The sequence below is a fragment of the Phoca vitulina genome, unplaced genomic scaffold (genome assembly GCF_004348235.1).
Source record: "Phoca vitulina isolate PV1807 unplaced genomic scaffold, GSC_HSeal_1.0 scaffold18, whole genome shotgun sequence".
Classification (NCBI taxonomy): Eukaryota; Metazoa; Chordata; class Mammalia; order Carnivora; family Phocidae; genus Phoca; species Phoca vitulina.
In genome coordinates this window covers 32,371,915-32,389,151 of record NW_022589721.1, presented here as the reverse complement: position 1 = coordinate 32,389,151, position 17,237 = coordinate 32,371,915, and the positions used below count along the sequence as shown (strand labels likewise).

General features: G+C 45.8%; 1 protein-coding gene across 16 annotated transcripts in view; it reads left to right on the top strand.

Annotated features, from left to right (window-relative positions):
* PTK2 (protein tyrosine kinase 2) overlaps positions 1 to 17,237 on the top strand; it is a 259,862-nt gene that overhangs the window by 173,894 nt on the left and 68,731 nt on the right. For 8 of the 16 annotated variants that reach the window (XM_032415592.1, XM_032415591.1, XM_032415581.1 and 5 more), the window contains 5 exons: positions 5,269 to 5,352; positions 6,326 to 6,343; positions 12,458 to 12,514; positions 14,220 to 14,240; positions 15,332 to 15,429. In XM_032415592.1, the coding sequence (XP_032271483.1) occupies positions 5,269 to 5,352; positions 6,326 to 6,343; positions 12,458 to 12,514; positions 14,220 to 14,240; positions 15,332 to 15,429 (278 nt within the window). The remainder of the gene's footprint in view (positions 1 to 5,268; positions 5,353 to 6,325; positions 6,344 to 12,457; positions 12,515 to 14,219; positions 14,241 to 15,331; positions 15,430 to 17,237) is intronic. The other 8 variants (XM_032415584.1, XM_032415583.1, XM_032415588.1 and 5 more) reach the window with 5 other exon arrangements.

Sequence of the window (17,237 nt, the reverse complement as noted above, 5' to 3'; positions counted from 1 at the left end):
ATTGGACTACACCGAATTGTTCAGAAGCTTAGTGACTTTCTGTGTGGAAGGGAGGACTGGTTTGGAAGAGTCTGAGTGTGACTGCATTGTAGTCTGTCCCCCCATTTGTCAAGAATAGCATAGCGCTGACTCATTTCTGACATTCTTCTGTTAAAATTCGAAAGTCTGCCCTATACTCAGGTTTGAAAGAATTTCTTTTGTCTAGTTTACATGCTAGCTTCAATTTTGACAGGGCTGTGATTTACAGGGTAGTCTCTGCCTGTTGCTGAAAGCTTGATTTTAACACTCGCTTCTGGGAATTTTTTTTAAGTTCCCTAATTTAGAGTATTAGCATCTAGTACATGCAAAGTTAATTTTTGTAAATTAGGTGCTATGTGACATAATTTAATCAAATCGATGCTGCTGATTATTTTTATGTGCAGGAAGTGTAAGTGTTGGATGTTATTGACTTGTTCCTAGTACCTGGCTTACCCGAAATTCTTCTCATTTCAACGATCATGAATAGGGTTCTATAATCAGTCTCATGTTAGGAGAGACTTTCAGCCATTGAGAGGTTCACAGCTGTGTCTCCCTCGGTGTGGTCAGGATGGCTGCTGGCCCAGGGCATGAATGGCCGGAGCACCCCACTGTGCTGGCTTCTCTCCACCACCATTATTAGGTCATTTGAACTGTCTTTGCCTCTGCTGAGATTTGGGCTACTGAACCATCTGCCTCTCCTCTCTGGCTTCAAAGGAATTGAGAAAAATACTCTGTGGAGTCATATGGGTACTGAAATATCTATGTCGTATATTATAGTCTCCAGAGCTAAACTGGCTTCCTAGTCCTAAGCCTTGAGTTGGACTTGACCCCTCGGCTGCAGGGGTCAAGGAGGCCTTGACATGTGGAGGCCCCCTGCAGGGAGCAGCCTGAGACACATCCCAGTCAGAAAAAGCCCACATGAAAAGCAGAACAATGAGTATGACAGCAGACTAAAGAGGGAATTCACTTTTCCACACTTTCCAGGCCACACGAATCTGTTACCTTAGCCCCGTGCACCTGTTTCCAGAATGGAGAGTATGCCCACCTTCCCCCTAATCAACCTCCACTAATAGGGGGCAATGCAATGCTTTATCTACTGAAGAAATTGTGTCACTCACGCTGTTGTCCCCCATACTCTGGGCCTGGCTAGGGACACCTCTGTGACGCTGTCTGAACATGCTCCTCTTGGGTCCCTGCATTTTATTTCCCAGGCGCTGCTTATTAGGATCAAGGGAAGTTTGATCAGATTCAGGCTCAGTGATTTTTTTTTTTTTTTTACAAGAATACATCTGACTGTCTCTCTTCATGACATGAAGACTGACCAGTAGATTTGGTCAGTTTGTGACCATCCATTATAAAGTTCCTGTGAGCATTACACCCGATGGCCTTCGTGGCCATTGACTTGCATGTCTGGATTCTGTCAGGGGCCGCAAAGTGGCCACACCTGACTTCTGCCACGTCTTCGTTTATTTAGCTATTATACTTATAAAGAAGGCTTTTCCTCGGCTGTTCAGTTACCCTGAGAAATGCTTCCTGCTGGAAAGACAAGAAAACTACCTCGTTCATTCCCTTTATTTTCCAGTTTTTAAAATGGTGAGTTGCCTCCCTGGCCAGATCTTATTCTTCTGTGCTTTCTTTTTTTGAGCATCATTATGAATTTGTGGGTTTTGGTATTATCAGGGGCAGGGGTGGCTCCCATGATCGACCCAGGTTGGATGATTGCTAGGGCAGTTTCCCCCATGTACCTCGTCAGCCTGACCGTCTGAGCAAAGGAACGGGCCTGAGACGTACAGTCACAGGGACTTCTGCTTTACTTGTTAGTAAAGACGAGCAGGAAAGCGCCGACCCCTCAGACTGACCCCCGGCTATGCCAGCATCTTGAGAAGTCCCATGGGTCATCTCCCACCCTTCACTTACATGTAATCCACAGCATCTCCTCCAAGCCTCGGTCACCTCCCCTACCCAGCACTGGCCCTGCCCTGGGGGCGCCGCTGCCCCACCGTCCTCATAGCCACGGCCGTGGTTTCCCCTCAGAGCCATTGTCGAACTGGGCATGGAGGTGAACTCAGTATCCTTTGCTTCTTATTAACTCTTCCAGACTGTTCTCCCTCAGAAACGCATGTATCAGAACAAGACTCTCCTGCATTTCTGGCTCACTGCTACCCCCAGGCACCCCTCCAAGTTCCGGGTGATTTCCGTGTCCATGGGAGAGGATTCTTCCAACCCCTAGCCCTTCTGAGCGGGGCTCTGGCCCTCTTCTCGCGCCCCTACAACAGAACTCTGCGCGAGAGGCTTGCACGATCAGTCTGCTGCTGGAGATAGCCCTTCTCCGGCTTCCTGCCTGCTGGCCTTGCTCTGGCGCCCCCCTCTGCATGTTGGGTGGCCCCGGGTCTCAGTCTTCCGGCCTCTTCCCTGCCGCCAGTCGCCTCCTTGGGGATCTTATCGTGTTTCATGCCTTAATTATGCTGGCGACTCCCAAATTGTCATCTTGATCCCAGAAGCTTCCCTGAGCTCGACTCTTGCAGCCAACTACCTCTTCAGCACGTCCACTCTGGGGGCTCACGGGCATCTTACTATGCTGAAAAGTGAACCCCTGGTCTCCCCACCAAGCATGCACCTCTCAGTCTCCCCTCTTAGTAAGTGGTGGTTCCTTCCTTCTGGCTGATCGGACCAGAGTCTTTGGGCCTGTTCTGGTGCTGCGCTGCTTCTGCCTCTATATTCAATCGATTGGCACATCCTAACGGGCTCAGTCCTCTGAATATATTCAGTCCAGCTTCCACACAGCTGCCGTTGTTCAGGGGCACACACTCTGTGCCTGGTTTGTTGCAGTGGCCTGGCAGGTCTCCCTGCACCCGTTAGCAGCCCCCCAGGAAACCTTTGAAAGCTAAGGCCGATCACGTCACTTCTTTCTTATGTGCATCCACCCCGTGTCATTCCCAGTGACAGCCAGAGCCCTGACGTGGGCTCCCTGGTGCGCACCACCACTGACAGCATTCCCCACCCCCCTCACTCTTCTGTCGCCCTGCCTGACTTCCCTGCTCCTGGGCAAGTGGCCCAGGCTCACCTCTGCAGAGCAGGGCCTGCTCAGCTGCTGTTTGTCGGCCCAGATGTTTTTACTGCCCTCTCCCTCTGCCCCTCAAAGGCTTTTTGCAAGTGACTCCTTCCATATTTAACGTTGCAGCACCACTGGAAAATACTCCCTGCCCACTTCGGCTCTGTTTTTCTCTGTGGCACTTAGTATTGACACACCAGGTAATTTACCTTTTTGTTTATTGTTTTTGCCCCATACTAGAACATAAGCTGATTAAGGTAGGAGTCGGGTGTCTGTTTCACTGCTATAAACCAAGCATCTACACAGTGTGCCCCGCTCATGGTAGGTGTTCAATAAATGTAAAGTAATCCTCTTGAATAAAATAACGTACCTAAATAAACAGAAGAGTCCTAACAGCATTTTTATTTAATGATGTGGGATAATCTTGATATGACTGAAGAAGAGTTATATTTTTTAAAAGCTATTTGCTTCTTAAGTCAATATAAAGAGTACTCAGGTCAGTTTCGAAATAAAATAAGCAATAGAAAAATGGGACTAGCTCGCACTTACGTGGTGGCTGCCCCGGGCCAGGTGCCTGGGGAACCCCACGGGACCCTCTCCAGAGCTCTCTATGGGGGATGCCTCTGTCGCTGCCTCATTTTACAAATAAACAAGTTCGGTAACTTTTCCAAGGTCAAAGAATGAGGAGGGGAGCCAGCATCTCAATTCAAATATGTGTTCTTTGTATTCTTTATGTTTCTGTAATTCCACACCTAAAGAATGGGTTTAAGAACAGTAAAATGAAGTCTCTCATATTCTTTACTGGGATTCACCATGTTCGTATTTTGGCCCACTAATGTTTGCTCAGTTTTTCCCCCTGGAGCCATTTGAAAGCACTTGCGGGCATGTTGTGCCCCTTTACTTACAAATGTTCCAATGTGTATTTCCTAAGGCCAAAGATGTCCTCTTACACGATCACAATGTAATTATTGAAATCAGAAAACTGACTCCTGACAGAGTGCCGTCACCTCCCCCACCGTCCGGGTGCCTGTCTCTCCTGTCACATCCCATGGAGCTCTTGCCCCTGCCCTCATCCTCAGCTCCAGGCCCGGGCTCCTTCCGGCCTGACAGCATGCATTCAGGCTTTGCGCCAGGCCCCTGGTCTTAACCGACAACCACAGGGAGCTGCACCCTCCTGATGGCGGTGAGAGCTGAAACCCTCAGTAACGGGGTCGGGATCACAGCACAGCGACTGAAATATCACTACGTTGTCTGTTTCTGTTCCTCTCACTTCTGTTCCTAACACGTTGATACGTCTGTAAGTCCCGGCCATCAGTTGATCCCAGCCCTGCTGTCCCTGGGCCACCCCTGAAGTCCTTTCTTGAGGGGATCCCATGGGGATGCGGTTGAGTGTTGCATGTCTCCTGTGTCTTTTCTGTCTTCAAGAGCTACATCCCCTGTTTTGACTTCACTTTGACAGAAGCGCGCTGTTCCCCGTACCATACTGTAATCGTTGCTTCTCCACGCAGCTGTGCTGTGTTCTTGGTGGGCTGGGCGGCAGCCAGCGTCCAGGGCAGAGGCGACTGTCACAGTTGACAGTATGTGAGCGAGGCAGTGAGTGAGCAGACGATGTTAGGGGGCAGGGGGCTTTTCAGCCTGGGTATTCAGCCATCCTCATCGCTAGTTTTGTGTTAAAGTCATTTATTTCGGGTGCACATTTAAGGTCTGTGAGTCTGTGTCTTTGCTGATAATTTGGGGAAAATTGCTCATAAAACTCTTCCACAAATCAGAATCTGCTAGTTTCTGGCAATTTTTTCTTTATGATGAATGTCCACAGGATTCTTGAATTATTTATTTGTCTTTGTTTTTTGTCTTGTTTCGTTTTGGTTGAGTTTTGTTATTGTAAAAATGTCTGTAATGCCTTCACGTGGCTGGCTCTGCAGAGCTGGGAGACTCGTGCGTCTGGCTAAAAGTTTCTGTATCTAGTGCTAATCTTTGCTAAAAGAGAAACTTGTATTTTAAATATTAGTATGTTTTTTAAAACGGGAGTCAATCAGAGTGAGAAATAAAGTATGCCAATCGTGAAATAAAAGCATTGCAGTTTTGTATTTGCTTTTATAGAGCTGCCTTAAAATGTGTAACATGAGTTTTCTTTTGTATTTTTGTATGAAATAATGTGTTTCTGTTTTTCTCTTTCTTCCTCTTGCCTCTTTATAAAGGAGTCAGTCCCTGCCAGCATAGAGTTAAGAAAGCTAGGCGCCTTCTCCCTTTGGTCTTCTGTTCCCATGAGCCTTCTCCTACGGGTACTGTGCTCGCTCGCGCCAGCTCGCACTAACCGCCGCGCCCCGGCAGCGGGCCTAACCGGACGCTTGTAGATTGTCCCGAGCAGAGTGTGCCTTAACTGGGTGTCCGCGTACGGGCTGTCTGCCGCTCGGCAGCCGTACGGGGGCGACGGTTCACGTTGACCGTCTCTGGGCTGCTCTCCAAGAGAAGACTTTTTGTTTGCCTGTTTGCTGGTTTTTAAATGCATGACAGGGCGAGGCGTGGCTTCCTGGTTTCATTTGTGGGGCCAGCAGGTACCTCGTTTTACACTGTGGGTTTCCTAAAGTAGCATGCAGCTGAGTGAAGGATGATCGGAGTGAGCCCCAGTCTGCTTTTCATGCTTTGCTGGCAGATACTCGGGGCTGCTGCAGAGTGGAGACAGCCAGGCCACTTGGATCGTTTTCTGGAAAGCAAAGATTATTTGTAATAATCAGAACAGGAATTTCTCCAAACACTGCATGAATTTAAATGGAAACTTGACTTGTAGTACAGCTTATGTGCTGGGCCTGGCCTGGGGCTCTGTGTAATAGGAGCCCACGGCTCCCTGGGGGAGGCTAGGCTTCACCAGACACATTGATGACTACTTATCTTCATTTTTATCTGACAGGATGCAAATTCCCTTTGAGGGGTCCAGGCTATTTTTAGCATTTAACTGTGAGCGCCTATCAGATTAATTTTGCTCAGTATGGTAGAGACCAGCTTTACAGAACTGCCATGGAACTTTGTATGACGTGTGGACAGGTGGAAACTCGGCATAATGCCCTTACACCAAGTAAACACACTCACGACTGCAGTCGCTCTTTTCATCTTTTGAATTAGACCTGGGGGGTGATTTTTTTGTTTTCTTTGTGCTTTGACTTACTTGTCTTTTTAATAGTGTGTCTCCCTCTCTCCCCTCCCCACCCTCCTTCCTCCCCCACTCTCCCTTTCTTTGCATGCTACCTGGATCTGCAGATGAAATTAGTGGGGACGGTAATATTTATTTTCACATTTGTGTTACTAATATGAGAATTATTTATTCATAAATATGGTTCAGTATTTAATGAAGGGCAAAATGTGGTTTTGATCTAAAACAAGTATGAAAAAATGATGTGAACAAATGATCTCTTAAAAATTGTTTAGGGCTTTGCCAGTTTCTCTGATGTCTCAGTGGTATATTTGAGTTGTATATACATATAGTGAATTTTCTAGATTTCATGATTAAAACTTTAGGTTTCTAGAACAGTTGTCAAAATGGTACTAGTCAACAAGATTAGTTACACTTGAAAGCTGTAAATGATAGAAATCCATAGAGGATTTCCCAAGTACGGTGTGTGTGTGTGTGTAATACATATATATGTGTGTGTGTGTGTGTGTATAGATATATATAATAATTCTTAGTTTGGGAGTGGGTAGTAGAAAGGAAGGAACAAAAAGTGATTTTTAAGAATCGCACACAAGCTAGTTAAAGAAATATCAGCAACAGTGATGAGGACGATTCTTCAAAGGTTTGAGAGTAGCACTTAAAAAACGAGAAATTTGTAAGTCACGTATTGTGTTTTATGTTCCCCACTTCATGTGTTGCCTGCATGAAACTCTATACTCTTTACACTAAACTCAAATTAGGGAGGATTACATTTTTCCTCATGATTAAAGGAGAGAATGCTTTTACTGAAGATTTCCCCTGTGTCATTTTCATGGTAGGATTGATAACTCGAGTAGTGAAAGATCTTAACTAAACATGACTTTGGCAAAGTGTGTCTGGGCCGTGGGGCTGACAGCATGGAGATCCACTCCTTGGTAGTTACCAGTTAGTTAGCGGCTGCTGCTGGCACGGAGTCCCCCATGCGCAGGCATGTGACTCCAGGCGTTGTCCTCTCTGCAGAGCCCGAGAGGGGCCTGATGAGCCCAGGGTGGAGAGACTCCCGAGGCCGAGGCCGCTGCAGGATGCGTGATCAGGAGGGAGACTCCAGCCCCCACTGCCCCATCATGTCACCAGCAGCCTAGTTGACTGGTCCTGAGCAAATTGCTTCATCTTGTGTGTCTTCATCCGTAAAAGGTCTCAGCGGTTGTTGTGAGGATTACTGTGAAAGCATGAGAATTTGAACAAATGTTTATAAACATGAGGTTATTCCCACATGCTCTATGTAATGAAACCATTTTCCCACGTTTTACTTTCCCAGTTCTGTCAATCAGATAGGGCAAGTATTTCTGTTCCCATTTTATAGATGAATAAGCTGGGCCTTAAGGCATTAGTCACTTGGTCTAGGTCAGGGGTCCACAAACTGAGGCCCATGGGCAAGATACAGCCCACCTCTTGTTTTTGTATTGCCGCTGGAGCATAGAATGATTATTACTTTTTTTAATGATTGGGGAAAAATCAACAGAATAGTATTTTTGGCATCAAAACTCTATGAAATTCACATTTCAGTGTCCACAGGTGAGCCTTTATTGGAGCACAGGCACACCCACTTGGGTACAGAGGGCTGCTCAGGGGTGGGCAGGGGCAGCAGAGACGGTGCCCAGCAGAGTCTGAAAGACCCGCTGTCTAAGGCGTGACAGGAAAGAGCTGCTGACCTTGGTCGAGGTCATAAAGCAGTTGATGTGAAAGAGCACAGCGGGCCCTTCCCAGCCGCCCAGAAGAGAGCTCTTCCCCTGCTTGCCAGGGCCTCCGGGCCGGTGTCGCATGGCAGTCACCAGGTGGGAGGGGCGTCCCACGGAATTGCCTGAGTGGTCTTGTCACTGTAGAGATGCTCTGTGGGACAGATGCCTTGTTCCGACTCCCTGAGGGAGGACAGCCGGGGGCGCAGGTTTTTAGCATTGCAGGTGTCCAAGCCAGGGCCCGAGCACCACCAGGGGAAAGGGGCCCCGTTTTTCTGCCAGGCGAGTAGAGGAGGTGCGACAGAACCACACCACCGACCCCCTCTTCTGTGGCAGGTTGAGCAGATCGTCAGCACTTGAGAAGTGTGTGAGCCTGAAGGCTTTTGTGAGTTGCGCCGGCCCGCGCTCCCCAGACTCCAGCGGCCTCAGGCTGGGTGACAGCAGGAGGCTAGGACAGCGGGCCGCTGTGTTAGTGCTTGGTAGCCACGTGACAGCCTGTTTACCTTGCTCTAAGATGAGAACTTGGCTCTTTTCTCTCCTGATTTCTGAGCTGCCAGTTTCTGTCCTTTTTACGTTGTCTTCCTCTCTTTTTGATTTTACCTAACCTTTCAAATTATAATGTTGTACAAGGTTTCAGGAATCTCCATTTTTAAAAATGTTTATTTTGAAATATTTGATTAATATTAATCAAATATTTGAAACAGTCTCCCAAATACACAGGCCCCCATCTTGTGAACATCTCTGGAGCAGAACTCTGCCTGTGTTGGGGGGTGGGGGGAGGTTCCCAAAATATCCCTAGAGGAATATTCCATAGTTTCATAGCATAGGGTATCTGATCTCACAAATAAAAGTCCCCAGGGGCGCCGGGCTGGCTTAGTCAGTGGAGCGTGCGACTCTTGATCTCAGGGTTGTGAGTTCCAGTTCCACACTAGATGCAGAGATGACTTAAAAGAAAAAACCTTTAAGGACAAGTAAGAGTCCCTATAAATATTGCGGAGGATAATACGGGATGAGGCTCTGTGCCTGAGTGTTGCTATGAATACCAGCCCACCACTGATTGGCACTGGGATCTTGAGGAACTCACGTGTGCCCTGGGAGCCTCAGTTTCCCGTCTGCAAAGCGGGATGATGATAGCAGTACCACCTCATCGGATAAGCGATCACAGTTTCTAGCCGTGTCTGCAGTGTGGTGCGTTCTCAGTAATGCTGCCGCCATCATCTGTAAGCGGATCTGCCTTCCCTTATTTGTGCCCAGATCTAGAACCTGTTTCCTTTTTTTATGTTTCTTTTCCTTGTATCATGGGGGCAGGCAATTTCAGGCTGGGCTCCAGTTTTTCAGGGGCCCTTAAGTGTGTAAAAATACCTCTCATGTCAGAATCATAAAATCCTGTAATCCTAAAAACCGGGAAAGAAAAACAGAGCCAAATCAATATTAAGAATTCTTGGAGAACTATGCCAAGTATTGCAACTTGAGAGCTCCTCTGTAGGTCACAGTGACACTTTTGTAGGTCTCTGTCCCCTCAGCAGCAGTGGTTCTGCTCCGTAAGAACCAGCTGCCAGAGGACACAAGCACTGCTGACTGCAGTAAAAATTCTCTAGTCCTGTTACACCACAGTACACAGCCTACACCCCAGATGTCACCCTGAGTCATTCCTAGACAGCTTTGATATCCCCAAAGGTTCTATATAGAATTCACATAGCATTGAGAGGGAAAAATTACAGGCTCTTTCTTAGATTGTGTGAATTAATTAAAGCATCTGCAACTTGATTTTTCCCAAATCAGTGTTGTTTGCTAGCCTGATATCTATTAGCCATTTTATTTTTATGGCTTCAGAGTTGTTTCAGAGGTCGGGATTTCGAGTGAGGCTTTTCTAAAAAGAGGCTGTCCCAGAAGCCATTACAGTCACTCCAGAGGGGCCGACCCAGAGTCTCAGCAGGCAGGAAGCCCTCCGCTGCCAGGTTCCTCCCGTAGAGCCTGCAGAAGAAGCAAAACTGCAAGGAGCTACGATTTTGTGATCAGCTGTTATGTGCAGGTCCACACCTCGACTTTGTATGTATCTCCTGTAATCCTCATAACAACCCTGCAAGGTGGCTATGTGTTCCCATTGTCCACGTGAGGGCCCAGCTACAGCACAGACAGGTGAAGTGGCCTCGCGGGAGGGCGTGGGCTGCCCCCGAACGCAGGGGCTGGGCCTGTCCAGTACACCGCAGCTCTGCCCCATCCGGGCTGCACGGCCCTGCACAGGCCACATCGCGTCCTTGCCTTAGCTGTAGTCCCCTCACCACGCGGTTGCAGTGAAGTCGTCCTCTGTTCAGCCAATACGGACCTGGCCCCTTCTCTGTGCTGGGCCCCGTGTTAGATGTGGAGAAGTGCTGTGCTCCCCTGGGCTCTCCGTCTGGAGCGGGGCAGGCAGTGGCCAAGGAACCAAGGACTGCCAGCTAGCGGGTAGTGATGAGGACTGGGGAAAGCAAACCAGGCAGCGTGATGAAGAGTGATGGGGTGGGGGGCACGTCCATTGGAGGCGAGGTCTCTGGCTGGGTAACACTTTGGCCGAAACCAGAATTTCTGGCTAAGCCGGCAAGAGCTCCAGCACATGGTAAGTCCTGGGCGAGAGGCAGCTTTGTGCCCTTCTCCATCAGGCAGGCAGTGACCCCACAGCCATGTGCTGTTGATTGATCCATGGCGTCTCCTCAGTAGAGCCAGGGCCAGGGGTTGGGAACAGGGCAGCGGGGGGAGCAGGCAGGGCCCGGGGGTCTGGCAGCTGTCACAGCCAGGGTCCCGCCACCCAGGTTCACCCACCGCATCTGGCCTCTGCAGGTGCGTGCTTTGTAGGAAAGAAGGCAGGGAGGGTAGCGTCTATTGCTTGTGGAAATTCTGCCTTAGGTAGCTTTCTCAGGGGAGGGTATAAATTACAGAATAAGGAGAGGAGGCAACGAGTAGATGCCGTGTGTGACATGGTGCTTCTCTGGTCTCAGCTGCTCGTGTAGATTCCTCCTCTGCTTGGGCCTTTCTCGTAAAGTGCCTTAGTGATTCCCTGCCGTCCCCGAATACCATTTCCCACCGTCCTTCATTAAGCCCGCCTACACAAAAGCAAAGCTGTAGGCTAGAACATGCCTGTTCTCTGAGAACAGGATAAGAGGGGGAAACAGAAATAAAAGGATGTAGGGTTGGGGGTAGATTAAATGTTTTTCTTTAATCCTGTAAGTAGTGTTACTTAGAACATGTAAGAATGATAGAGATTATCCACCTTTCACGTAGGACTTAGGAATAGTTTACATTTACTAAATGCTTTAAGGAAAATTGATTTATTGACTTCGTATTCTGCCAGCTGAATTTTTTTTTTTACTTTAATCGTTTTTAATTAAGAAGTAAATTCTTCCAGTAACTCTTAGGTCTGATCTCAATCATTACCATAGCAATACGTGGAATGATTGATAATCCTAAAGAGTGTAGACTACATATATTCTCTCTTTTCTATAATTTTAATACCTGAATGAAGTAGTAAGAGCAGCACAAAAGGAAGAACATTTAGCTTTTAGTTTTTCTGGGGTTAAAGGTGGATGCTTGGGCAGATTTTCTCTTTGAAGAGCTCTTCTCAAAGATAATTCAGGAAGTACTGCCCCTCCTCTCCTGGGCCAGCAGCTTAAATCCGTACTCGAGGAGCAGCTAAAGCTTTTTCCTCATTACAGAAAAACAGGCAGGGCGTAAGTCAGCATAATTGTTGTCCAAGTGAGGGTTGTTTTTGTCAAAATAGTTTCCCCATTGATGGAGGTGGGTGTCTAAGTCAGTGTATTACTGAAAGGGGTAGTGGGGACACTGCAGCTCCTTGACACCTTCAGAAAAGAACTCATTTTAATATGCTGTTTCTTGTCATTTCATTCTTTTTGTTAGATCTTTTACCCTTTTGACATTAATGTGTACTCTTCAGACATCTGGGTGCAAAGTGACAGGAGATAAATTCCTGGGCTGCTTCCACCCTGAACAAACGAAATACGTTACCCACTTAATCTCCTCAACAGTCAGGCCGTCATTTTTGTTTTCCAAGAGGCCAGCCTTCAGATTCTGCTCTAGAGTCTAGTTATGAATAATGGCAGATTCTTGGTTTTTGAGATACCAGCCTTGTTTGGAGAAATCCCAGGAGACCGAAGTGTGGGTTTAAACGTGAATTTGGTGCAGTCCAGGGAGAGTTTTGCAGTCGGTATAGATGGGGGGCTTTGAGTCCTGGTCGTAGATGCTCCACATCTTTCCGTTCTTCACAAGGGCTCTCTGTGCCAGCGCTGTGTGCTCCCCGAGAAACAAGTCTGTGTGTTCTAGCAGACGGCACCATGATGTCACTTTTATTTCCATAAATGACTCATGTGTGAGCAAAAATTGGGGAATAGTGTTTTAAGAATATGTTGGCATAGTAGGGGATTTAGGCAGCTCATTTTGCGTTTTCTAATTCTCTTAAAGGCCAGGAGGTCAAATATTTAACCTCTTCCAACATTTCTGCTTCCTTTCCTACAGAAACAGATGATTATGCTGAGATTATAGACGAAGAAGATACCTACACCATGCCCTCAAGTAAGTAGGCTTCTGATTTTGTTCTCGTTCAGATTTGACAGTATTTAACTTTTAAATATCTCACATTTAAAAGTTTTAGGTATTGTTTTTTAGAACTATTTTTAATAGCTCATTGAGGGCATGACAGAAATATTCTCTTCAACCTTTAGAATTCTATTTCATATTTGGCTAAGTCTAAAGTCAGAAACCTAAAGCTCAAATATCTGTAGTAAGTCTGCTTAGTTACAGGTTTTTCATAATCTTGTTTCCTGACTCTATGGTAATACAACCTTTAATGGTGACAGAATGTCCTCTCTGTAGATGATTGTATTATTTAAAGTTAAATAAATATATACACATGTCTATTCACTTCTTTGAATACGCATATTCGGTGAATTGAATTTCCCCTTTGAAACTTCGTTCTTTATTGTCCTTGACTACCAGTTACAAAGAGCTTCCTGCCCCCAGTGCAGCCAGTCCCTGCAGCTCAGGGTGGGAGGTGTGGAGAGGGAGAGGCTTCAGTTAGACCCTTCCTGCCGCCTAGGAACGCCAGCATCTGCTTCTGTCTGTTGTGTGCTGCTTCTTGACTGCAGAGAACCTGGAAGCCCCAGATCTCGCACTGGAGGATATAGTCCCAGATCTTGGATTGGAGACACACTTGAAATTTCATTCACGTTAAAAAAAATGTTGTAGGGACGCCTGGCTGACTCAAGCATGTGACTCTTGGTCTTGGAGTCTTGTGTTCAAGCCCCACGTGTGGCATAGGGTTTACTTAAAAACAATTTTTTTTTTTTTTAATTTTAAAAAAATGTTTTAAACCGGGGCGCCTGGGTGGCTCAGTCATTAAGCGTCTGCCTTCGGCTCAGGTCATGGTCCCAGGGTCCTGGGATCGAGCCCCACGTCGGGCTCCCTGCTCCACAGGAAGCCTGCTTCTCCCTCTCCCACTCCCCCTGCTTGTGTTCCCTCTCTCACTGTGTCCCTCTCTGTCACATAAATAAATAAAATCTTTAAAAAAAAAATGTTTTAAACCTCCCTCTTAAAGAGGCCCAGTTATGAGTCTACTGTACAGCCTCGGAGGCCTTAATAATTCAGCATCTGAGGTCCTGACTTCAGTAGAGCCGTACACATTTGTAAGATACGTGTTTTGGGTACTTTATTTACCCTGTTGTGTAACTATTTTGAAAGATGCTCTCATTTGGATTAACTGTACACGTTGAAGAGGCATGACCAACATCAGACCTGCGTTGTCCCGGGTGCACCCTGAATCCCCTCGTAAGAGCTCTTGTGTTAGAGAGTGGTTCAAAACAGAAGGAAGAGGGGAACCTGGGCATTTTGACTTGCCGTAGCAACATGGAAAATGCTTAAATTTAGGTTAGCCATTTAGTCATTTATACATCCCTGCAGACTATCCAAATTTGTATTTGTGTACTTACTATTCAGTGTTGAGTAGTAAAGGTCCAGACCCCACAAAAATGAGTCATCATGCAGGAATTTACGAGATGGAGATTGAAAAGCATTGTTGACGTCACATTGAGATAATTTGAGGAGATTCAGTTTGCTTGTGTCTAGTCCTCTTTTTTTTTTCTTTTAACTGATGTTTGTTGTTAAAATATTTAGCAAAGTAAATGTTGAAATGCACTCTTGGAGTTTGTTGTTGTTAACCTAATTGCTATTAGTTATTTCTAAGCAAGGTCTTCAATTTTTTTCTCCCTTAATTGCAATACAGAAAGCTATGGAATAGATGAAGGTAACAGGATTCCTTTAAAATAACTGCATTTGCTTGCAATTGCAACCTATGGAATGATGTGGGATGTTTCAGTTTTCAGTTAACTTTTATCTTTAAACTACTTTCCATTGGTTTATTCATGCTGTTAAACCAATGGAACTACTAGTAGCTAAAGTGATTTTAAAGAGGAAAAGAACCATCTAAAATTTGGGTTGGATTTTTCTGTACGGTTTAGAATTTTATAAACCAGGGAGAGATTTGGAAATATTTGGCTATCGTTTTATTCTGTTGGTGGCTACACTAATGGAGTGCGCACAGTGTGGGTTGTGCACACAGGTTTCCCGGCTGGAGGAAATCAAAATACTAAGTGGTTCATTGGATTAGAATCTATTGACGAGGTTTCTAATGGGTATTTTACTTCCGTGTGCCTCAGCAGCCTACTAAATAATTGGTTTTGTATAAAATCACAATAACTTAATACATTAATTGGAGGCAAATGCTCTCAAAAATATAAAATACTCTTCATGTATAATGTGATATGTTCAGCCTTGACTCCAAGTCACCTGATTTTGAAATTAGTTTTTAGAAGTGACCTCTTTAAACTCTTTTAGCTCTGTGAATAATATAGATAGGATCATAAGAAAGTGGAAAACTCTTAAACTTTTAAAACATAAAGTTTCTCGTGACACAGTTTTTTTGTTGCCTCCATATTTTCAAACCAGTTATTTGTTAAATAATTGCTTTAAATAACTGTGTTTTTAGCCTTTCATATATTAATACTTAAACTAATAGCACTGATTACATAAGCATATAATACTGCTTGGAGAAACTGTTTAGAAAACTATCAGATATAAACTAAATCAACATTAAAAATACGAAAAATCTACCTTTAATAGAACTCACATGGTTTTGGTAGTTCACGCGATGCCATAACAGTTTATGTAATTCCTTTAAAAATACCGTTTAAGAGAATTCCACTCTGTTTAAAGCATTTTCATAGAATGATGTGCCACCAGTGCGATTTGTACTCATGGATGATAATGAAACGAAAAGCGCGTCAAGTGTAATTTCGACATTTGGAATATTGTACTTACGTATATCGTGTTTTGCAGCCAGGGATTATGAGATTCAGAGAGAAAGAATCGAGCTTGGACGGTGCATCGGGGAAGGCCAGTTTGGAGACGTCCATCAAGGCGTCTATATGAGCCCAGTAAGTCCCCTGCGGCGACCAGAAACCTGAGCTACTTTTGACTGTTGCCTCTTGTTTGTCTTCACGAGTCCTCAGTTCTTTGAGCTTGTCTTTTACAAAGCTCGTCATACATGTCCGCCTACTTGCTATATTCAGAAACGGAAAAATGGCACACTAAGCTCTTAGAGGGCTGGGTCTGTCTTTTATTCATTTTAATCTCTCAGCCTCTCTCCTCAGTAACAGATTCCACAGTGATTGTTCCATTGCACAGAATCGACAAATAGATGACCAGCATCAACAGCAGGTGGCCGGTATTCCTGCTTACCTGCGTCCTCAAGAAAAGAATATTCGTTTGCCCCAAACTGCCCTCCAAAAGAGATCAACACATTTTTAAAATTTTTTCTTTAATAAGAGCTTTCTTGAGGTATAAATCACATACTATAAAATTCACTTCTTTAAAACATAAAATTCAGTGGTTTTCTTAGAATATTGCTAGAGCTGTACAGTCCACTGCCCAGTCCATTCTAGAACATTTTCTTTGCCCCAGAAGGAAGTCCCCACATCCATTAGCAGTCACTCCCATATCACCTTCCCCCGCGGCCCCTGGCAAGCACTCATCTGCTTTCTGCCTCTGTAGATTGGCCTGTTCTGGATGCTTCATGTCAGTGGACTCATATGATATGTGGCCTTTCATGATGGGTTCTTCCAGTTGGCATGTTTTCAGGGGTCATCCACATTGTAGCGTGTATCAGGACTTCATTTCTTGTCACTGCTAAATAACATTCGATCGTATGGATAGACCACTTTTTGTCCGTTTTCCCGTTGACGGTCATGTGGGGTGTTACCGTGTCTTAGCTGTTGCGAGTAACGCCTCTGTGAGCACCGCTGCACAGTTCGTGTGTGAGTGGTTTTCAGTTCTCGAGTGGACACCTGGGAGCGGAATTCCTGGGTCACGTGGTAACCGTTCCACTCTTTGACTAACTGCCAGACTGTCTCCAAAGAAGCTGTCCATTTCCATTCTGAGCAGCAGCGGGTAAGGGTGCCCATTTCTCTGCATCCCTACCAGCACTGGTTATCGTGTGTGTTTTTATTAGATCAGTAATTTTAAAACAGCATTTTAAAATAGAGGGTGGCTCAGTTGGTTAAATGTCCCACTCGATTTCAGCTCAGGCCTTGATCTCAGGGTTGTGAGTTCCAGCCCCACGTTGGGCTCCACACTTAGCATGGAGCCTACTTTAAAAAAAGAGAGAGATAAAATAATAGTACATACTTGCCCAAGAAACTTTTTTAACTAGAATAGTAACAGGTGTATACAGATGGCGCTAATAAGAGCGCACAGACTGCCCCTGACTTACAGTGGTTGTACTTAAAGGTGGGTCAGCTTACAGTTTTTCGACTTTATGATGGTGCAAAAGCGACTTGCATGCAGTAGAAACCATGCTTGGAATTTTGAACTTGGATCCTGTTGAAGGCCAGGGGCACACACATCCCCTGTCCTTATGCAGGGTGGCGGCCGCGGCCGTGAGGGCCCATCACCGACGGACTGACAGCCATTCTGTGTCCACACGGCCCTTCTGTTTGTCAGTTTCAGTAGAGGATTCAATAAATCGCATGAGCTGTCAACACTTCATTATAAAATACACTTTGTGTGAAATGGCTCTGCCCAACTGCAGGCCCGTGTGAACGCTTCCCCGCATGGGTAAGGGGGGTGCGGCTCAGCTGTGTTGTTTGGGAGGGTAGGTGTCTCACACGCACTTTCAGCTTAGGATGTTTTCAACTTACGGTGGGTTTATCCGGACGTAACTCCATCTTGAGTCAAGGAAGGTCTA